This window comes from Myotis yumanensis, unplaced genomic scaffold (assembly GCF_028538775.1).
Source record: "Myotis yumanensis isolate MYYU_CA2020_CCGP unplaced genomic scaffold, mMyoYum1.0.hap1 SCAF_3, whole genome shotgun sequence".
In the NCBI taxonomy this organism is placed as follows: Eukaryota; Metazoa; Chordata; class Mammalia; order Chiroptera; family Vespertilionidae; genus Myotis; species Myotis yumanensis.
In genome coordinates this window covers 121,321,066-121,343,856 of record NW_027223754.1, presented here as the reverse complement: position 1 = coordinate 121,343,856, position 22,791 = coordinate 121,321,066, and the positions used below count along the sequence as shown (strand labels likewise).

Here is a 22,791-nt window from a genome sequence, read left to right as displayed (position 1 = left end):
CACCTAGTGTCTCACTGTCTTTCCCTGTCTCCCCAGTTTCATCACGAGAAGTCTGGCCTTTCCTGAGGGACGGCTGCACCCATCTAGAATGCAGACCAGCCCCTGTGGAATCCCTGGTTGCAGGATCCAGGAACAGGTGCTGAAGCCAGTAGGCGAAAATTAGGTCGATCCTGAACAAGCAGTGGCTCCTGGCCATCCTTGAGCCCGTCCCAGGGCAGTTCCCCTCCCTGAAATTGGGTCTTTCTTCCTGTTCACCACACCCAGTTGAGCCGCCCCACCCCCCACCCCCCCGCCCCCAGCCACTTGGGCAGCTGTGGAAGCTGCACCTTCCACTTCAGCATCTGCCCGCGCTCGTTTCTCAGCACCCACTTTCTCAGAGGCAAGATGGAGCAGGCCTCTCCTGCCTCTCCCTTTTCTCTCCCCTTTAGCTAAAATTGTGTTCTAGACCTTTACTTTTCCCTCCAAATTAAGAATATTCCCCATTTCCAGCCCCTGGTGTCCTGGGCTCTTCCGCCCTCTGGCTTCTGGTTACTTTGACCCACTGCCACCTGGGGATTAAGCACCATCTCTGACAAGTCAGGCACTGAAGTCATTTGGAAGTGGGAGCAGAGCCCTGTGCGGTGCTCCCCGCCTGCTGGCCCCTAACCTGTCCCACAGCCCTCCACAGCATGCTACCTCCTGGGCTGGTTCCAGGTCCCTCCAGTCGGTGGGGCCTCACTCCCTCTCAGCCACTTGAGCAAACTCCAAGATACCTCTTCCCCTGGCATCGGCAATTACACCAAGGGCCATTAGGCTCTCAGCAGGACTATTTTTAGATACGCTGTCTGTCACTGAGACACTTTTTCTGTGTGAAAATATCCCTCCCTCCATCTGCAACAGCTGCCCTGTTGACTACACCTCTCTTCCCTGGTCCCAGAGAAAGGGGGCTTGGTCCACTCGGCACCTTGCCCCATTGCCTGAGACCAGGGGGAGCAGGACAGGCCTTGGCTTGGAGATGTTTGCATTTCTGCACAGCTGTAGTTCCATAATTAAAAGTGCACTGTTGGTTGATGCTCAGTTATATTTCTTTATTGATTTGTGTACTGCTGTACCTCAGTCTCAGGGAATAGAGGAGCATGCTAGTGAAGGAGGTGGGTGGGGCACAAACAGAAAGCGAAGGCCCCATCCCACCACCCTCAGAAGCCAGCCTCCCTGCTCCTTGAAGATGGTCCAGGCACAGACCTGGGTAGTCCTCTGTGACCCCCATCCCTCCAAGGGCAGCAGGGGCTGAGAGATCTGCAGGCCAAGGAGCCCATCCCAGCTGTTTCCATGTGAGGGCAAGAGCCTCAGCCTGGGTTTGGTGAGGAGCTGTTGAGCCGCTAGGATTCCCAGTCCTCCTCGTCCTCCTCTCCAGGTGGCTGCTGTGGTGGAGGCAGAGGCGGGATGGAGTCTGACATTCGGGCGAAGGCTCCTCCTGGCCCCTCGCTGGCCTCGGCCCCAGGTCCTTTCCCAGAGATACCTGGGAGGGAAAAGGTGGAGGGTGAGGGGGGTTGTTTGGGGAACCAGTTCACTCAGCCCCTAAAAGTCTTAGAAACAGGAAGAAAAAGGCAGAGTGTGTATGACACACCCCAGTCCCTGGCCTTGGGAAGCAGTAGTGCTTTGTCCTACCTTTGCGCCTCATGACCAGCTTGTTAAAGAGATCCGACATCAGGTCGCCACCTTGGCCTGTGGCTCTCACTGCAACAGGAAAACTATGGGTGAGGGAGGAGGAAGGGACCCGTGTGAAACCTGTTCCTGGGTGACAACCTCAGGGTTTAGTCACATTTGTCCTCTTTTTCTTCACGACTGACACACCCCAGCCCCCCACAGCCATCATGTTACCACCAGCTCTTGGACCCAGCACCAGGGCACTGATGAGAACATGGGTAACATTTGAGTAACACTGTCACAGCCACCCTGTGAGACAGGGCGTGAGTTAGCAGCCCACAGTATGGATGAGGAAACCAGCTCGGAGACGTTAGGCAGTTTGCCTGGGTCACAGTGCAAAGCTCAGAAGCAAAGCGAGGACTCGAGCTCAGGACTGTTGCCATCCAGGACACGGCAGCTTTATGCAGGTGTTACACTGATGCAAGCGTCAGAAGTAGTCTGTGGCCCCAAGGGGCTTGGAAAGCAGGACTGAGCCATCGGTCCAGGTCCTCTGTCTCTCAAGTATCTCGGGTCCTGACCGTTTCCTCAGACAGCTGGCAGGGTAGATTTTCTCTTGTTTGGGCCCTACCAGCTTAGAGAGGAAAGCAGGCTCCAAACCCCAGCAGGAACCCTCCCCCAGAGGCAAGGACGTTAGGGTGGCCACCCAGGGTTTACAGCAAACACCCTGGGGAATAGGGGGCAGGAGTTTGGACACTTGGGTGGCAAGGAGCACCCTACTGGAGTCTGGTGGTGGTTAAAGAGGCGGCCCTTTCCTTAGAGCCCTACTGGAGGGGTGTAGGGTCCCCTCACCTTGCTCCTGCTCCTTCTGTTTCTTCTTTTCCAGCTTGCGCTCCTTGACACTGCGGAGCTTGGCCTTGCCGATGCCCCCAGCCTGGCGGATAGACTCCAGCAGGGTGGCCCGGCCACTGGAGGGGTCCACTACTTCCTTGGGAGCCCCCTGGACTGGAGCTGGGGGTGGGGAAAGAAGGCTGCTCAGGCAGGGCTAGGCTGTGGGACAGCCCTGCCCAGCCCACAATTCTAGGGTCCAGAGAAAACCTCAGCAGCTGGCTGTGAGGAGGGGCTGTTCCTGAAGAGGAACCCAGCTGGTGGAGCCGGGACTTCGGTGAAGCCTGAGCTCAGGAGGTCCTGGGTCCAGGCACCGGTCCCTCTCCAATCCCCACCCAGCTTAGGTGCCACCCTGCAGAGGTGGACCCTGGGAATTACTCATGTGCTGAGGATCTAAATGTGACACGTGCCCGCTGCTGCTCCTACCTGAAGGAGACATGCTGCTGTCATCCTTGGCACCTTGACCTGGAGAGGGCACAGTCTGCGGTGGGGGTGGGGGCGGGGGAGCGCTGGCCAGCACCGCTGGAGCTGGGGGAGGTGGGGGTGGGGGAGGTGGTGGCGGAGGTGCTGTTAGGACCCCATCTTCTAGGTCTGAAACAAGTAAGAAATGTGAGGTGGCTGGGGAAGAAAGAGGCCCAATTCCCATTCGTGGTTCTCACTCACCTGGCTTGAAAGGCCCAGCCACCTCTGTGTGGAAGGCGGGCAGCTCTGGAATGGTGCCAGGGGCAGAGGGGGCAATGCCAGGGCCCAGATCAGCGCTGTACATGAGGTCATCAGCGATGCCTGGCAGGTCGGGCAGGTAGGACGGCACGTCGATCTCAGGTACTTGGCCCAGGTCAGGTACATAGAAGTAGTTCTCTGGAACCTGCAGAATTAGGTGGGGGTACGTGAGTTGGGGTGCTGCAGGGGTCATGGGCCCTGCAGTTTGACCTTGGAACAGTCAGTGGGGCTCAGGTGGGATAAGGGGCTCCATAGACCCCTTGCCTAGAAAACCCTAGCAGGGCCCCACATCCTCAACCACCTATATCCCCCACCCACCCAAACAGTCATCTCTACCTGTTGCTCCAGCTGCTCTCTCTTGCTGATGGACAGAGGGGCATCGAATAGCTTCTCCTCTGTCTCTGCCCCCAGCATCACATGGGTCTTTGTTACAGCACCAGCCAGGGGGTCCAGGAAGACATACTTTTTGTACCTGGAGAGGTGAGGTGGAGGTCAGGCGATCTATCATCTGTTCTAGGCCCATGGCCCTGACCTACCTTTCCTACTTCATCAGGGACCACAGTTAGTTTGTACGGTGGATTCCCAGGCCTTACAAGGCAAAGCAAACTGGTCCTGGCCTTGCAGGCTGCAGACTTTTGCTACATCTGAGTCTGATGTCCCTGGGGCCCCCCACTAAGCCAGCCAGGACTCCCACCACCCCTTTGTAGCCCCCCTTCTGGCCATACAGGTTCTCAGTGGTGTTGAAGAGCAGCAAGGAGCTGACGGAGTTGATGTTGCTGGGAAGACCCCCGAGCCCCTCCTCAGCCTCATCCTCAGGTTCCAACTTGGTGTTCACACACACAGGGAAGTATTTCAGCTTCTCCTGGGGGTAGGGCAGAAATGTGACGGGGATGGTGGTTACAGGGCCAGACCAGTGACCTCCACCCCATCCCGTCAGAATCCTCTTGGGGGACGAACCCTCTGGTGGGCCCTTAGTTCCTCCCCCACATCCAGTACTGCCACTTGCCACTGGTCACACCCTGCAAGTGTGTGAGCTGGGCGTGCCCATCAGACCTGCAGGGCCCGCTCATCCAGGGGGCGGTGCTTGCTCTGGATCCGGTGGCGGGGGTGTCTCTGCAGGCCAAAATCCTGGGCACCCGTAAAGATGGAGCTGTACTCCTGCAGGTGCTCTGGAGCGGGGTACTTGGCACTGGAGAACACCTGTGGACATGGAGAGTCTGACATCACTTTTTCAGGGGCCCCGAGAATTTCCAGAGAGCCTAGGTTTGGGATGAGGGGATTCTGAAGAGAAGGAAAGCTTGAGTTGTGGCTGGACAGTAACGGTAGGGATGTGGGCAACCTCAGAGGCACAGGGATATGGTAGAGAATGGGATATCTGTGATGGGCCGTCAGCCACAGGGATATATGGGCTACCTTGATGGCCTTCTTGCTGCCTTTGATCTTCTCAATCTTGGCCTGGGCCAAGGAGACCCTCTCCCCAATGGCCTGCAGCTGGCTCCGGCTCAGCTCTACTCGCTGGGAGATCCTGTCACGGAAAAAAATGACAGGTCCAGGGGCTGCTCCTCAAACCCCTGCAGCCTCCTGCATACCTCCTGCTTCTAACCTGCAAAAACCCAGGGACTTAAGCAAAGGGTCTTAAAAAAAAATGTTATCTGCTTATCAGGGTCAATCTTGGAACTCTCAGGTGACCTCCCAAAGATCATCCAAACTGAAGGGTCTAGAATGTACTGCATTATGTTTCTTGGAGCTCTGGGGAGGGCTGGGCAATTACCCTGGTGCCTACACATGTCACCTGAAGGGACATTGTTCCTGCCTTCCAGAGTCTGCAGCCTCAGGCTGGGGCAAGCAGAGACAGAATCTTCATGAGTGACATGGACACAGTCACCTATTTACAGACAAGGAAACCAGAGTTCAGCAAGACTGAGTGACAAGGCTGGACCTAAATTCAAGTCCTCGACCTGTTCATGTCTCTTGTGAGTGCATCCCCAGTCCACACCAAGGTTTTCAAGGCTATGGTCTGGCTGCTCATGGGCTTCCTCCCCTTCCTTCCTACCCCAGTCAGTTGGCTGCAGCAACACCCGCTGCCCGGGTATTCCCCAAACATGCCAAACTCTTGTTGCGCGGCGTTTGCATCAAGTGGAATGCTGTCCCCCAACATCCACACACTGGCTCCTTCACTTCACTGCGCCCCCTCACGAAGCCTCTCTGACCACAGAATCTGAAAATGCAATGTCACTTCTCAACTCCCACCCACTCTTTCACACAGTCACTTGACATTATGTGTCACTTGCCTACATGTGCTCCGAAGGACTGAGGACTCTGCTTTGTTCCTGGGTATTCCCAGTGCCTAGGGCAGTGCTGGACCTCTCAGGCCCCTCTGTGGTTCCTGATGACTGACACCCATGTGCCCTAAATGTAAGTGCACAGGAGCCCCACTTTCGCTGTCCCCACGTTACTCAGCAACAGCAAGGGTCTTCTCACTGCAGCGTTAACCCTGGCTCTCGTGTGCCAGTCTATCCTTCCTCCATAGGCTCCCCCACCTCCCAGAACACCAGTTCCTTCCATGACCACCACGTTCCACATTCAGAGCGGCCACATCTCTGCATTCACCTGGCAGGAGTGAGCACACAAGTGAGGCAGGAGAAATGAGGCAGAGTTGCAAGTTGAGTATCTGGGGAAAAGTGGGGAGGATATGGTGGGTGGCAGAGTGGCCTCACTGCCTCTGCGGTGGGGGACTGCAAGGTTAAGGACTCTGAGATTTCTCTAAAAGTTGAAAGGAGCAGTCAAGACTGGCCCAGCCTTCGTAAAGCATCCCCACCCACTCTAAAAGGGTCTTGTCCCTCCAAAGAACCCACCTCTCCATCAGACAATTTCACAACCCAAGGGTCTCTGTCCTGACGAAGTCTCCCTGATTATGCCTGGCTCCTCAAGTGCCAGAGGTGGAGTGGGGTGGAGGCTGGGATACAAGCAGGCACCAAAGCAGCTTAGTTTTCCTTGACAGACTAGTCTGAGTGGGGCAGCAATGCAGACAGACGGGCAGTTTCCTTCCAACGAGAGAACGTAAAACCACCCATCTTTCCAGCATGGGCTCCCTCTTTTCCGCAGGGAGAAAGGTCTTCATCCACTGGGAAGGCATACTTGATCAAGCTGTTTCGTCCAGTTCCTTCCTCTGTCACTCTGGCCCTGGGTGCTGAGGCACCTTAGTGGTTATGTAACCACTCCTCTTGGAGTCAATGTGGAGAGGGAGGGACATGAAACCCGGAGAGAGGCTACTCTGTTCTGCTTCTTCCATTAAGGAGAGAAGGGCCAATTCCTTAAAATTGTAAACATCAAGCTTAACAACAAACCCTGGCAAATACCCAGAATGGATTATTAAATAGAGTGTCTGTAAGCACTTAGAAAAGGAAGAAGCAGGTCAGGGGGGCCAGCACTGTTCTAAATTCACAGCATTTCTTACTTAGACAGGGTTATTAGACTCGTGTATCAGGGGGAAACCTTAAACACAGTGCCTCTCGAGTCAGCAAGGATTTCAATGGCTTCTCACAAAATCCTGCAGACAAGATGGAGCTATGGGGGTTGGGGGAGAGAACACTTGAGAAAACAAGGCCAGATGAACAACAGTCTCTGAAGGGCACTGCAGAGAATGGGCTGATTTCGGCTGCACCAAGGTATCTGGCAGGGTCCGGTCCAGCTCAGTCAACACTGGGGATATCAAACGGGGGATGTCAAACGGGGAGGGTCAAAAATGGTCTGCATGGTGGAACCTAGGCTCACATAATCTTGCGGCCAGAAGGATGAAATGCAAGAAACAAGATGAAATTGACAAGGCGTGAACGGGAAGCCCAGCATTCAGGTTAAAGTCAAGCGCACAAATACAGAAGGTGGAGGCTGAACAGTAGCTCAGATGAAGAAAGGCCTAAGGTTTTGGTTAACTATAAACTCAGAATGGGCTAAAAGAATGTTAAGCAGCTTAAAAAGGAAAGACAGCCCTGGCTGGTGTTTCTCAGTGGTTAGAGCATCGGCCCGCCCACTGAAGGGTGTGGGTTCAATTCCCAGTCAAGGGCACATACCTGAGGTGCAGATTCAATCCCTGGCCCGGTTGTGGCACATGTGAGAGGCAACCAATCGATGTGTCTCTCTCACATCGATGTTACTCTCTCTCCCCTCCCTCACTTCTACTCTCTAAAAATCAATGGAAAAAGTATCCTCGGGTGAGGATACATAGCTCCTGGTCTATCTTCTCCATTTTTAATTTTTTTTTTAGAGACGAGAAATATTGATTTGTTGTTCCACTTATTTATGCAATGGCCACCGTAAGGGTGGGGGATGGTGGCAAAAGGGCAATTGTTTGCCATTCCTGATCTACAGCCCCTGGCTTGGTGGCAAACTTCAAAGTAGGTCGGTTTCCAAGCTTATGACTGAAGCCTTGTACAATGTCCCACAGACATGGGTTAACATCTACTTAGTAGCAGAGTGACCTTGGGCAAGTCAATAGGCCTATGCTTCAGTTTCTTCGGCTGAAAAGTAGGAGTAGCAGCTTCTATATTATGGAATTATCATAGAAGTTAAAACGAACAAATGTAAGTCCAGTGTTCCTGTATTAGCTGACATATCCTAAGTACTTGGTTAACATTTGCTCTTACTAAGATGCAGAGAGGGATGAGAGACTCCAGAAACTCAGGGGAAGCCAGAAGAGGCAGCGATGGGCAGACAGAGAAGAAAGTCCCAGCCAGGAAATAAATACTTTGCAAGAGACCACCATGGAGGGCAGAAGGCAGAGCAACAATAAGTCGCTCTCCGGGCTGGGGTGGGAGGCATCAAGGAGGCACCTAGGGACCACTCTGCTCCTGGTGTGACAGAGGGAGGGTGTTAGGTCGGAGGGAGCCCGGGATCGGATACATGCGGACATGGGATGAGACAATGGACTTCCTCTGGAATTTCTCACAGATCTGGAATCTCTCACGGGTCAGCGTGCCAGACACAGATACCTGCTTCTCCTTGAAGTTCACAGAGATCCCCGCACAAGATACTGACCCATTCCTGAATGTGCCGCCCACCCCCTGCGGCCGAGACTCCCTCAGTTGAATGTGTGATGATCCCTGCTGCGGGCACTTCCTCAGTTCAGGCCCCCGCCCTCACCAAACACCTGAATAAAGAGATGTCCCTCCCTCCCTGAAGTCGCGAAATTCACTGGCCCCACCTTTTGGGCCGGTGGGTCTCGCCCGAGAACGCAAATAAACTTCTCCTTTTTCTTTCTGATTCACTCGATTCTCTTTGCTTTCCTCGCCGCCGCTTTCCTGGGTCACCTAACAGAGGGGAGACAGATTGGCCAGGGCAGTGCTTGGGCTCCCTGTGCAGACTCTTCCAACACTGACTCTCCATCCCCCTGTTTATGAAGCCAGGCAGGCCCCTGGCCCCTGCAGTGCTGCCCTGGCTACTCACAATAAGATCAGCTCTTCACAATCAGATCGCACGCCAGTCCGCAGAGGCAGGCTGCTGAGGGGAAGGAGGCACCCACTCCTCCATAATTGCTGCCTCTCCTGCCCTGCCTGCCCTATCCCCAGGCGCAGCAGACCCTGAACCTGGGCTCTTGCCTTAACCTTTATCTTCTCTGCTCACAGGGATAATTTACAGGGATAATTAAGAATGATCTGCTAATTATGCAGGCAGCTGATTGAGTGCTTCCTAAGCTGGAGAGTCACCAGGTGCCAATCAGTAGAGAGAAACTGGGGGGCGGGGGGGGGGCAGGCGCGTTAAGAAGTAGAAAGACAGAAAAGGAAAAGGCTTTGCAGAGAAAATGGATCCTTGCCCAGGAGGAAGGGGCTGCAGCTTCCCTGGTGGGCTGACAGGAATGGCAAGTGACAGCACCCCAACTTCCACTGCAGAATCTGCCCAGCTCCTCTTCCCCATGCCACTGCAGCACCCTCTGCCTCGCCACCTAAATCTTGTGAAGAAGGTGACATCTCTGGGCAGATATTTTTGGCCTGGCTTCTCCCAGGTGAAAAGGGCAGAGAAGCCAGGGACTGGGCTGGAAGGAGAGGCTCCAGGAGAGCCTGTAAGGTACTTGTCATTCTCTCCAGTCTCTGCACAGCTCCCACTGCGGCAAAGCAGGAGAAAGGAACACCAGCTTGGAATGCTAATTTGCCATGAGCTCACCTACCTGCAGAAGTGCACCCAGGTTCCACTGGGCCAAGGGGCCAGGTCTGGGCCTGAAAGGGGAGAGCAGTGGGGAGGAGAGATAGAAAGTGTCTCTTTTCTGCAAGGTTTACAAGCAGGAGGAGCATGTTTAAGGGGGGAAATTTCTAAGCTGGGGTCACATCCCACCACAAAAGCCCATTAGAAATGAAAAGCCCCCTTGCCTGTTGATGGCTACAGGATGGGGTGGGGCAGAAGAGAGAGGTTAGGCCTAGGCACTCCCACCCCTGTCCCAGTCATCCCAGTCATCCCTTTCCCTCATCCTCATTCCCATTTTGTCATCATTGTTCCCTTTGAAATGTCTCTTATCCATCCCTCCCTGTCGGCAACTCCCCTGGACTGCAGCCTTATCCCTTCCATGCCCCAACCACACAACAGTCCCAGAATCCACTCTCGCCTCTTCTTGTCCACTCTGTGACCACTGCTTGACGAACCTTCCCAAAACTCTTCTGTCCCATCACTCTGTGCTCAAACCTATCCAGGCTCCCTAAAACTCCTGGATCAAGCTCAAAGTCCTGCCTTGTTCAGAGAAGCCCCCGTGGGCCCTGACTCACTTATCCCAACTTTTCATGCACACAACCTCTCCCCTCCCACCCCACTGCATGGAGCATGCCCACACTGCAGAAAAGAAGCCGGAAGCAAACTCTCAAGGGCACGAGATCAGAGGGGGAAGTGAGACCCATAGACCCACGGCAAGTTGAGTTCACACCCTGTTCTGTTCTGACTGTATGAGACAGGCAGCAATGTCTGTACTCTGGGAGCCAGGACACACCACATTCTGGCCTCTAAGCCTTTGGCACACATTTCTAGACCCTACCAAATGGCCTGCAGGCTCACATTCCCAGTCCTGCCCAACCACACACCCTGTCTTTCCTGTGGCCTAGTTCATGCCCCTTTCCTTCAGGAGGCCTTTCCTGACCACATGTAGTAGGCATGTGATTCTCCTCGCTACCATCTACTTTTTCTTGTTCAAGTAACAGCCTCTGTTTTCGTGGCAGAACCCTTCACTCCCACAGACTCAGTCCATGGACTTCAGGGGGGCTAAACCCAGGGCTTAGGATAATGGTAATACATGTGACAGGTCGGAGCCAGTCAGTGTGTCATGCCCCTCTCTCCCCAGCATTCAGCTCTGGCATAGACAAGAGAACCACGCTGTGCCAATGGGACTTCTGAGGAAATGCTGGACTGGAACTAGAACCTGGGAGCTCTGACCCTACTGGGGTGACCTTGCCACCACAAGAGCAAGGCCTGTCTGGGAATGGGGCCAACCCAGAGGCAGAGAGCAGAGATGGAGTGAAAGCAATTCCAAGTCCTGATAACAGCATCACACCCTTCGGCTCCAAAACCTGCTCTACTGATGGGTTACTTTTTACCTAAACTACTTTAGGAAGTTCTAATTGATAAATATGCCATCAATTCTTATTTATTTCTCTCTTCTCTAGATCCCGGGAGGCCCACAGTTTATGCTATGTAATTAAGAAACAGCCAAGACCTACTGCTTTCCTATTCCAAAATACAAGATCCTTGAGGACAGGAACCATGCCATACACATCTTTGGTATCCCTCAAGATCCAGCAATAGGGTGACCTGAAACCTGGTTTTGAGGGCTCCTCAGAGACATTCTCCCCTCCTTCAGATACTTGGAGGGCCCATACCCACTCTCAACCAACTCACCATCCCTGCCCTGGAGATCATCCCACTAAATTGTCTACAGGAGCCAAATACCAGGAAGGGAAATTAACATATGCTAAAAATCCAATGCCCTCCTTAGAGAAAGGCAAGCATGCTGTCACAATTCCAGTGAGGAACACAAATATTCAATCACTGGGCATGGGGCAGCCATAATCTCCGACTGTCAGCTCTTCAAGGCCTGTGTCCTCTTGCTTATGTGTTCCTTGAAAATATTTAACACAAAAATAAGCTCAAAAGGGGCACCAAGCACTTTCTATAACTATTGATAGCAGCTTAATAGAGGACCACCATAGGCGGCAAATGAGCAGAGATGATATTGAGAGTGAGCACTGACTGCATACTTACTATATTCCAAGCCCTGTAATTTCTTTGCAAGTTTTAATTAACTTAATCTTTACAATAATCCTATTTGTAAGATGCCATTGTTATCATCACATTATAGATGAGAACACCGAGGCTTAGGGAAGTTAAATAACTCTCCCAAAGTTACAGAGCAAGCAAATGGGGAAGCCAGCTGGAGCCCAGGCAGCCTGCTCCAGAGTCAACCTCCTGAACCACTTGGGCATCATCCCCTGATTACATTTATATTCTGGACAGGCTCGGGCAGGCGGGCACATCGGTGGGAAGGCAGCATGCAGAAGAGTCCAGTGGATCTGGTGTTTATACCAAATCCAACTGAAGACGATGACGCCATTCTCTGTTCCCACTGGGGAGGACTTTAGGAAGAGGTGGACTCACAACTGATGGAGGAGGAAGAGGTCACCTGGTGATGCAGAAGGGGATTCCTGGACTGGAGTGCAAGCAGGGTGAGGGTTGACTTGGACCATGAAATCAACCTGAATCGGGCAGTCAAATACTTTACACTGGGTGCAATAAAGGGTTCCTATGTGAGGCATAATGTGGGCACCCAGGAAGATCTAACTAAGCCCATCTCAGGTTGCTTATGGCCAGAGAAAGACAGGACAAAACCTGGGACCTTTGCAAGGAAATAGCAAACACCAGTGACTCATGTTAAATAGACATTGAGTGAAAAATCTTAATAGCTTAAAAGGATTGTGCTAGATTAGCACTGGAATAAACAAAAAGCTGCCACTCACCAACTCAAAATCGCCGAACACCTCTAAGGCTCTGCCTCTTCACCAGCTTCATGAGGTGACCCCCCACCCCCTTGCCCCAGCCACACTGGCTTCCATTCAAGTCCTTCCCACCTCAGGGCTTTAGCTCATGTACTTCTTTCTTTCTGGAACATTCTTCTTCCCAACCTACCCATTCACAATAACTCCCACTCACCCTTCAGATTTTACCATGCATCTTCTTCCCTTCATATGCCTCCTCTGATTCCCCCAAGCCAAGTCAGGCCTCCCGTTAAATAACTCTCAAGGTAACCTCCTTCCCAACACAGAAAGACAGTAAGAACTCCAGTGTCTGGAGCCATAATACCTGGGTGTGACCCCTGGCTCTGCCACTTGGGCAAGTCTCTTAGTCATTCTGTGCCTCAGTTTCCTCATCTATAAAATGGAGGTAACAACAGTAGCTCCTCATAAAGTTGTTGTGAGGGTTAAATGAATTAATGCACTTTGGATCAATGATGGTACATGGTTAATGCTATATAAATATTACAAAATTATTTAAAAATAGATCTTATTGCATTCGACAAAATCCAACACCCATTTTTGATAAAAACTTTCAGCAAAGTGGGAATAGAGGGAGCATATCTCAACATGCTAAAGGCCATATATGACAAACCTACAGACAACAGTATACTTAATGGGCAAAAACTAAAAGCATTTCCGCTAAGAACAGGAACAAGACAGGGATGTCCGCTTTCACCACTCATATTCCAACATAGTACTAGAAGTCCTAGCCACAGCGATCAGACAAGAAGAAGAAATAAGAAGCATCCAAATTGGAAATAAAGAAGCAAAACTCTCATTATTCACAGATTACATGATATTGTACATAGAAAACCCTAAAGACTCTACCAAAAACTACTAGATTTAATAAATGAATTTGGCAATGTAGCAGGTTACAAAATACCCAAAAATCAACGGCTTTTTTATATACCAGTAATGAATGCTCAGAAAGAGAAACTAAACAAATAATCCCACTTACCACTGCAACAAAAAAATTAAGATACTTAGGAATAAACCTAACCAAGGAGGCTAAAGACCTGTACTCAGAAAACTACAGGACGTTGAAAATAAAAGATAGAGGAAGATATAAACAAGTGGAAGAATATACCGTGTTCATGGGTTGGTAGAATCCACATCATTAAAATCTCCATAGTACCCAAGGCAATCTACAGATTCAATGCAATCCCTATTAAAATACCAACGGCATATTTCACAGAGCTAGAACAAACTCTTCAAAAATTTATATGGCATCAAAAAAGACCCCGAATAGCTGCAGCAATTTTGAGAAAGAAAAACAAAGGTGGAGGAATCACAATAACAGATTTCAAGTTATACTACGAAGCCACTGTAATCAAAACAGCCTGGTACTAGCACAAGAACAGGCATGTAGGTCAATGGAACAACAGAGAACCCAGAAATCGACCCAAGCAATTACGCTCAATTAATATTTGACAAAGGAGGCAAGAGCATGCAGTGGAGTCAAGAGAGTCTCTTTCAATAAATGATGTTGGGGAAATTGGACAGATACATGCAAAAAAAAAAAGAAACTAGACCACCAACTTAACAGCATACAAAAGAATAAACTCAAGATGGGTAAAAGACTTAAATGTAAGATGTGAAACCATAAAAATCTTAGAAGAAACCATAGGCAGCATAATCTCAGACATCTCTAGTAGCAATATGTTTACAGCTACATCTCCTAAGGCAAAGGAAACTAAGGAAAAAATAAACTAATAGGACTACATCAAAATAAAAAGCTTTTGCACAGCAAAAGAAACCATCAACAAAACGAAAACAGAGCCCACTATATGGGAGAACATATTTGGCAATGATACATCTGATAAAAGGTTAATATACAAAATATATGAGGAACTCATATAACTTAACAGAAGAAAGACAAACAATCCAATTAAAAAATGGGCAAATGACCTAAATAGACACCTCTCCAAAGTGGACAAAGAGATGACCAAGAAACATATGAAAAAATTCTCAATGTCACTGATCATCAAAGAGATGCAAATTAAAATGACAATGAGGTATCTATCACCTCACACCTGTCAGAATGGCTACCATCAACAAATGACAAGTGCTGACTAGGATGTGGAGAAAAGGGAGCCCTAGTACACTGGTGATGGGAATGCAGACTGGTGCAACCATCATGGGAAACAGTATGGAGTTTCCTCAAAAAATTAAATATGGAACTGCCATTTGACCCTGTGATCCCACTTCTAGGAATATAGCCTAAGAAACCGGAAACACCAATCAGAAAGAATGTATGCACCCCTATGTTCATACCAAGCACAATTTAAAATGGCTAATAATTGGAAACAGCCCAAGTGCCCATCAGTAGATGAGTGGATAAAAAAAGCTGTAGTACATTTATATCATGGAATACTATGCAGCAGTAAAAAAGAAGAATCTCTTTACCCATTGAGACAGCATGGAGGGACCTGGAGAGTACCATGCTAAGTAAAATAAGTCAGTCAGAGAAAGACAAATATCACCTGATCTCACTCATATGTGGAATCTAATTAATAAAATAAACTAATGAACGGAGTGGATCCAGAGACATGGAAGCATGGAACAGAGTGTGGAATTTCAGAAGGAAGTTGGGGGGTGGGGGGGGAAGGGGGAGAGGTAATCAACCAAAGACCTTATATGCATATATGCATAATTCATGGATACAGACAATAGGGTGCTGAAGGCCTGGGGCGGAGGGGGGTGTGGGCTGGAGGGAATCAATTGGGAGGGGGGGGGGAGGGGATATATGTAATACTTTCAACAATAAAGAATTATCTATAATAAAAAAAGCATAATATGCAAATCGATCAAACAATCAAACAGTAGAATAACCGTCCGGACGACCACGCTATGACACACACTGGCGCCAGGTCAGCCAAGGTAATGCAATGCGATTGGTGGGGGACACCGCCATCGCCCCACAATTGCCCTGCAGAGAGAGGTCCAGGCCACCCTCTGTGGGGCAATCGATGGGGGGGGTTCCACGATCGATCACCCTGCAGAGGAAGGCCCAGGCCACCTGGCTGGCAGTGCTGCGGGGGGTGGGTGGGGCCTCCCTCTGTGGGGTGATCAATCTGGGGGCCCCGCGATCGATTGCCTCACAGAGGGAGGCCCAGGCCACCAGCCAGCAACACTGTAGTGGGTGTGAGGAGCTAGCCAGCAATCACCCTGCAGAGGGAAGCCCAGGTCAGCCAAGCGATTGCACCCCACACCTGTCACCCGCAGAGGGACCCTACCAGAGGGGTCCTGGATTGCAAGAGGGCACAGGCCAGGCTGAGGGACACCCCCAGGTGTCCAGGCTCTGCTCACCCGTGCACAAATTTCATGCACCGGGCCTCTAGTAAAAAAATAAAAATAGGTCTTATTACAATTGTAATTTAAAACTAACACATAATTATTAATTACAGTCTATCTTTCCTGCCAGAGCATATCCTCTAGTTGGCCAGGGACGCTGCCTTATTCACCACTGTGACTAAGGAGAGTAGCAGTGCCTTGCACACAAGAAGTATTGAATATGTATTTGCTAACTGCAGGAATAAGTGAAGGAATAGGGCCCCCAGTGGGGGAAGAGGATGAGTTAGGAGAACAGTGTCACCACCAGGGTCTGTGGGGCCACAGGGAACCCAGAGGGCTAAGTGGAACATTAGATAGCTCTTATGAGCACTTAGGAGAACAAGCTTCTAAGCTGGGCCCCTTGGGCACAGGGAAGCCACCTGGGTGCTCCCAGGGCCAAGAATCACCAGAAGGGCTGCTTCTAGAGGATGCCTTGAGAATGACTGCACAGGGTAGGGAGAAGCCCCTGATCAGGTGAGGATGGGTGGCAGCACCCACCTGCTAAAGATGTCTCCGGAGATCTTCTGTAAGTACTGCAGGGCATCTGCTACCTGCTGGATGGCCTCTTCCCGCCGCAGGTCTGGCTGGATGAGGGGCACTGTGTAGGTCTGCCCTGCCAACGAGTGCTGGGTCCTCATGGGAGTCATGATGCCTGTGGGTGGGAACCAGAGCATCAGGGCCGCCACACACTCACCCACCCCCACCTACCACAGGGCAAGGTACAGAGAGAAGACAGCACAGCCCCACCCCACAAGTTCAGCCTGTACAGGTGGGGAGTTGGGGACAGCATTTGGTGGGAAGCCAGGAACCCCACAGGAGCTGGTCTTCTGTGCTTACTGATGAATGAAGAAGGGAAATTGGTAGGGACAACAGAGGCTGATGAAAAGGGTTCTGAGAAGGTGCAACACTGACTGACCCCATAAGGTGCTAGGGACCCTGCTACACACCCTCATTTTACGTTATGTCATTCTAACCCCCTCAGCCTGGAAAACAAGAAAGAAACCCTTGTTGCAGAGTGAAAAAAAGCCTGGAAGCAGGAGGATGGATTTGGGTGGGAGGAGGGGGGATTGCCACAGTTAACTACCAAATGGTACCCAGGTCCGGAAAACCACAGAGAAGATGGACTCCTGGGTTCCTCTCACTTTAGCCTCTGAGGGACTGAGGGTCTGTTCCTGAGATAGGACAGGCAATGGCTCATGACTCTAGGTCAGTGATGGTGAACCTATGACACACGTGTCAGAGGTGACACGCGAACTCATTTTTTTGGTTGATTTTTCTTTGTTAAATGGCATTTAAATATATAATATAAATATCAAAAATATAAGTCTTTGTTTTACTATGGTTGCAAATATCAAAAAATTTCTCTATGTGACACGGCACCAGAGTTAAGTTAGGGTTTTTCAAAGTGCTGACACGCCGAGCTCAAAAGGTTCGCCATCACTGCTCTAGGTATAGGTGTCCAGGCTCTGCTCACCCAGGCTAGAGCTAAGGGGGGCCAGGAAGAAGAAGGGGCATGTGGGGGTGGGAAACAGGAAGGAAAAACACTCCTTCGAATTGTAAGACAGGGCAGAGTCTATTTATACTGGGTTTAATTAACTCCACTCCCTGGTGTCACTAAAGCAGCAATCACACTGCAGACAGCACGGATTTGATTGGCAAGAGATGCACCAGGCAGAATATTAAGGCAATGGGCCCCTATAAATAGGCCTAATCACAGCCCCTTGGTAGAAGATGGTGAGGAAGACACAAATCAGGCCTGGCACTGTGCCCCAGACCTGTTTTCCTAGGCACCATGTTGGAACCCCTGGTTGCAAGGGGTGTGAGTGGGGCTGAGTGAATGGCAGGGAGGGCTTGAAGTGCTATGTGACCTTGTGTAAGTTGCTTGCCTTCTCTGAATATCTGATTCTATTTCCCATTCTACACATGGAGAGGGTCACTGCTAAGTGGTTAGTCCTAATGTATCACACCAACATCTTCAACAAGCAGGTGTGCTCACTCCTTTGCTCCCTCTGCCCGCTTTCCTAGCCCTTCCTTCCACCCTACTTGTTCTCTCCTACCCTTCCCAGGCCAGCACTTTTCGTCATCTGAGATGATCGTTCTGCTCTCCAACTTGTTTTCCAGTAATGACATCCTCAGCTTCTCAGACCTGAACCTGCCTTGAATCCTTATCAGAGCCCAGTGTTACCTCCTCATCTCCTCACTTCCCTCCTATCAAATGACCAAAGTGGGGCCAGTTATTCTTATCTGAAGAATCTAACCCGCTGAGACTCCCCCCACTCCTTTCGAGGAGAATCCTACCGTGTGTGTGTGTGTGTGTGTGTGTGTGTGTGTGTATTTTAAATCCTCACCTGAGTATAATTTCCCATTGATTTTACTAGGGCCTGGGCTGGGAATGAGCTTGCAACCGAGATATGTGCCCTTGACCAGAATCGAACCCAGGATCCTTCAGTCCTCAGGCTGACGCTCTATCCACAGAGCCAAATTGGCTAGGCTAGGGCCTTTGTATTTATATTGATGCAAATTTGCTGGCCATCCTAACAGTTCTGCACTTCAGTTTTCCCTTCTGTAAGATGGGGAGGGGATTAAAAGCAGAAGACACTTTTCTGTGCACATCTTTTTTGTTGTTGTTGTTAATCCTTACCAGAGGATATTTTTCCCATTTATTTTTTTAGAGAGAGTGGAAGGGAGGGAAGAAAGAAGAGAGGGCAAGAGGGAGAGAGAGAGAGAGAGAGAGAGACAGAGAGACAGAGAAGTATCGATTGGTTGCCTCACACACTAGGTGCTGGGGATGCACGTGCAACCCACGTACGTGCCCTTGACTAGGAATCAAACCTGAGACCCTATGGTGTATAGGCTGGCGCTCTAACCACTAAGCACACTAGCCAGGGCAGTGCACATCTTGAAATGCATTCCTTGTGGTTGTTTATCACATGTCTGTGAGTATGTACACATATGTACAAGGGGGTGATTCAGGCACAAATCTCCCAAACAAGAAATTAACAGATCCATTCAAAAATTTAAAAAATGAGTATAACTGGCAGGTAGTTTACTCATTCTGTCTGCAAACATCTACTGATCAACTATTAGGTGCCCGCCATGATCACCACAAAGATGAATAAGACAGTTTAGTAGCTATGGAGATAGCCTCAAGAACAATTCAATAGCATAGGATAAGTGCTCTAATCCAGCCATGAGTAACACTGAGGAAGGTGTAATAAACCCCTTAGGGGCCGTGGGAGTCAGGAAAAGCCTCTCAGTAGAAGTTCTACGTCCCTAGTAGGCCCAGAGAGAGCATTCCAGGTAGAAGGACAGCCTGAACAAAGGAAGTGGTTTGGTGGTGAGGGTATAACTATCCTTGACCAAGTAGCAGAAAAAAGAAAGATAAGGAGGGGCCAGATTGTGAAAAACACAATACCATGGCAAGGAGTTTGGACTGAGATCCCCAGGCTTGTGCTGTCCAACATGGTAGCCACTAGCTACATGTGGCTTGGAGCACCTGAAATGTGGATAGTCTGAACTGTGCTGTAGCTTAAGGGTACAATATACATAGAATTTAAATACTTAATAGGAAAAAAGAATGCAAGATATCTCAAAGTATTTTACAGTCCTCATTCATGAGGGGTATGTTTCAAGACCGTGGATGCCTAAAACCACAGATAGTACTGAACCCTTATATACATGATACTTTTTCTATACATACCTGTGATAAAGTTTGATTTGTAAATTAGGCACAGTAAGAAATTAACAACAACCATGAAACAATTACAACAAGATACTGTAATAAAAGTTAATGTGAATGGCTTTGGGGCAAAATAAAGGTTACTTGAACTCAAGCACTGTGGTACCTGGCAGGTGACCTGATAACCTAGTCAGCTGTTAAGTGACTAAGGGGTGGGGAGCAACCACAGAGTGGGACACCTGCGAGGTTTCATCAGGCTCCTCAAAATGGGGTGCAACTTAAAATTTGTGAGTTATTTCGGAATTTTCCATTTAATATTTGCAAACTGTGGTTGACCCAGGATAACTGAGACCATAAAAAGCAAAACCGGGGATAAGTGGGGAACGACTGTATATATAGCAATTACATGCTGAAATGATCATATTTCAGCTATACTGAGTTAAATAAAACATATTACTAAATTAATATCACCTGTTTCTTTAACTTTTATTTTTATCCTCACCCAAAGATAAGTTTTTATTGATTTCAGAAAGAGGGAAGGAGGGGCGGGGGAGGGAGGGACAGAAAGAATAAGAGACCCATCGGTTGCCTCCGGCGCGCGCCAAGGGATCGAACCCACAACCTAGTTCGGTGCCCTGACCGGGATGACGCTCCAACCAGCCGAGTCGCCGGCCTGGGCTCTTTTTACGTTTAGAATCACATTTGTGGCTCACATATTCCTAACGAGCAGCACTACCTTGGAGAATCGGGTAAGAACCACGGACTCTTTCAGAACATGAACCTACACCATCCCGTCTCTCCAAAGCTGCTTATAATGTCGGAAGCGCATGGATCCTCCCGCACACCCTCTCGGAACACCGGCCCCCAGGCCAGGAACCCGTGCGCGGGCAGCGGGGACCGCGCGGAGGGGCCAGGAGGCAGGGCGAGCCCGCCCGCGGGGCCCGGGAGCGGCAGAAGGTCCGGGGACTCGGCCGCCGCTTCCGGAGCCCCGCCCGCGGGCGGAAGGGCGCGTGAGGGCGGGCGGGGCCCGCAGAGGAAGTGAGAGCGCGGCCTGCAGCCCGGCCGGGTCCCCGCGGGGCCTCGGGCGCCGGCTCGGCCTCACGCCGGGAAGGGGGGCCGCGGGGGCTCGGCATGCGGGGAGGGGAGCCGGGGCCCACGGCGGTGCAGACCCGTCTTCCTGGTGGGCAGAGCCGGGACGCCGCTCCCGGGCGGGCAGCAGGGCGAGCCGCACCGTCGGTAGTCCGCTCGGGCTCAGGGCCCCGGTCCCACCCGCCTCTGGAGGACGCCCGCTCCCCTGCGCCAGGCCCTGCGCAGCCCCGCCCCCCGCCTCCCCGCCCCTCGCCCGGCGCCCGGCGGCCTCGCCGTCCCGGAGCTCCTGCGGCGGATGGGCGGCCCCGCTCCTCACCTGCGCGCCGCGCCCGCCGCCGCCGCCGCTCTGGCCCCCGAGTTCGGGCCCCGCTAGCGGCCCAGTTGCGCAGCCCGGCACGGAACCCGCACTCGGCTGCCGGCGGACGGCCTGGCACCGCCCCTGCCCCCTCCCCGCCCTCCCTCCGATGGGGCCGGGCTGCCGGCCGCCCGCGCTCCGCGCGCTTCCTGTGCCCGACCCCCAGCCCCTCCTCTCGGCCCCACAGACTCACTGGTTTGAAGCGTCTTTTATTGTCTTCAATTCTGTGGGCTGTTCTCCCCATAGGATTCACTTCGTTTCCATCCCCCTTTAAAAATAAGATAATGTCAGACACAAAAGGAAAAACTCTGTATGACTCCGCTTATAGACGCGGTAGCGGGAGTAGTCAGGTTCGAGGAGGCGGAGGAGAGTGGTGGTGGCCGGGGGAAGCTGTGTGGGGTGGGAGGTGTTGTTGGACCGAACTGAGTCCGGCTCCTGTGCCCCCGCTTCCAGAGAGAGGCCTCTACTTGCATCTCCGAGTTTTAGCGAGAACCCCCCACCCCCCGCATCCAGCATAGCTGACCAAATCCCCCGGTGATACCTGGTCGCCCTGGCCCGCCTTCAGCGAGAATCCCGTCAGGTCACTTCTGCAAAAAATTACTTCATGTTCTTAGTATTTCCCATCCAGAACCACTGCCCCGGCTCTTGGCTATAAATCCCCATTTATTCACGTTATATTCAGGATCAACTCCGGTTCTATACCGAGGTCTCTTTTCCAATGTTGCAAAGTCCTGACAAAAATCCGTTTTCACCTCTTTAACTGCTGTACAGCTCTGGTTTTCTTTTTCTTTTTTCCTTTTTTTGTTTTGTTTTTGTTTTGTTAGCTCTGATTTTCTTTGACATGCCATCTTGGGATGATGAAAAAGTTCTGGAGATTGGTGGTGATGGTTGCAAAACAATGTGAGTGTACTTAATGCCACTTAAAAATGGTTAAAATGGTAAATTTTATGTTATGTAAGTGTTCCCTCAAAAGATCAAGCTAGATAGTTTTAAAAAACAGGATTTAAAATGTTTAAATATATAAAGGAAACGGTAGTGCAGAGATCCTGCAATAGTTCCTCCTTAGTTCATTGGCTTGTCTTAGAGTTCTAGGCCTTTCTTTTAGGGTTGCCAGAGAAAAATACAGGACACCAAGTTAATTTGAATTTCAGATAAAATTTACATTCTTATAATAATATATATTATAATTTTACAAACACCAATATATACATATGTCCAAAACTAAGTATTAGGTTTTATGCCGCCGCAAGGAAAAACCGTGAGTCCAATCAGAGACCAGATTAAACAGGCTTTATTGGGAGCACACGGGCGGGTTCACCAGCTCGGAGAGGGGAGCTGGAGAAGCCGCGCCACACCGGAGCAGGGGCAAGTTTTTATGCTGGCAGAAATTGGTGGCAGTGGGGGTTTTCCGGGGTCAGGTGAAACCTGCGGTCTGTCCTGCGGTTTTGGCCATTTCCAGGAGCCGTTTGTCCGGCCGGGACTTTCCACCGGGGTGGGGCAGTTTCTGGACGTCAGTGTGGTGAGGTCAGTTTCTCACCGGCCCAAGAGAGGGAGGGGGTCTTTTCGACCCCGGGGGCAGGGTGCCAGCGAATACCGGACACTAAGCACAGGACATACTTAAACTAAAAAATTATTTATTACTTATTTGAAATTGAAAATCACATAGACATTTGATATTTTTATTTGTTAAATCTGGCAACCCTACTTTCTTTCTAATACTCCCTGAGTTTTATCCTCCTTCCCTGCCCCTCCTTCTGGGGGAGTTAGGTTGAATAGTCTTTTTTTTTTTTTAATGTATTAATTTTAGAGAAAGAGAAGAAGAAAGGGAGGGAGGGAGAGAGAGAAACATTGATTTGTTGTTCCACCCATTTATGCATTCATTGGATGCCTCTTGTATGTACCTTGACTGGGGATGGAACCTGCAGCCTTGGTGCATCGGGATGATGCTCTAACCAACTGAGCTACCCATCCAGGCTTGAATTGTCTTTTTTTTTTATGGTTTTTAAAAAATTGATTTTAGAGAGAAAGGGAGAGGGCAAGAGAGAGAAACATCAATGAGAAAG

At 50.5% G+C, this 22,791-nt stretch overlaps 2 protein-coding genes across 5 annotated transcripts in view; one reads left to right on the top strand and one right to left on the bottom strand.

The window, feature by feature from the left end:
* Positions 1-1,056, top strand: part of LOC139006817 (putative ATP-dependent DNA helicase DDX11-like protein 8) — a 45,739-nt gene extending 44,683 nt beyond the window's left edge. Inside the window, 1 exon segment of the mRNA XM_070409526.1 lies at positions 1-1,056. Coding sequence (XP_070265627.1) covers positions 1-66 — 66 coding nt within the window. The 3' untranslated portion in view covers positions 67-1,056.
* Positions 1,047-21,053, bottom strand: WASHC1 (WASH complex subunit 1). Of its 4 annotated transcripts, none has more exons than XM_070409529.1 (11): positions 20,922-21,053; positions 16,104-16,257; positions 4,645-4,756; positions 4,285-4,431; positions 3,957-4,093; positions 3,568-3,703; positions 3,175-3,376; positions 2,938-3,102; positions 2,476-2,634; positions 1,648-1,716; positions 1,047-1,498 (listed from the first exon to the last, which is right to left on the bottom strand). In XM_070409529.1, the coding sequence occupies exons 2-11, from the start codon at positions 16,250-16,252 to the stop codon at positions 1,359-1,361; spliced, it is 1,416 nt and encodes a 471-aa protein (XP_070265630.1). In that variant the 5' UTR covers positions 16,253-16,257; positions 20,922-21,053; the 3' UTR covers positions 1,047-1,358. The 4 variants fall into 4 exon arrangements, with proteins under 4 accessions (XP_070265630.1, XP_070265629.1, XP_070265628.1 ...); XM_070409528.1 differs by lacking the exon at positions 20,922-21,053 and adding an exon at positions 20,690-20,805; XM_070409527.1 differs by lacking the exon at positions 20,922-21,053 and adding an exon at positions 8,432-8,537 and having other exon boundaries at positions 16,104-16,239.
* Between the last annotated feature and the right edge of the window lie 1,738 nt (positions 21,054-22,791).

What these genes read in the sequence shown, in the direction of transcription:
- WASHC1 (XM_070409527.1), bottom strand. Translation starts at nt 16,149, where the DNA reads ATGCCCTGCAGTACTTACAGAAGATCTCCGGAGACATCTTTAGCAG. An exon ending in GGCTGGGCCTTTCAAGCCAG is followed by an intron (nt 3,103 to 3,174) that starts GTGAGTGAGAAC and finishes TACTTGTTTCAG; the next exon opens with ACCTAGAAGATGGGGTCCTA. An exon ending in CAGCAGCATGTCTCCTTCAG is followed by an intron (nt 2,635 to 2,937) that starts GTAGGAGCAGCA and finishes CCCCACCCCCAG; the next exon opens with CTCCAGTCCAGGGGGCTCCC.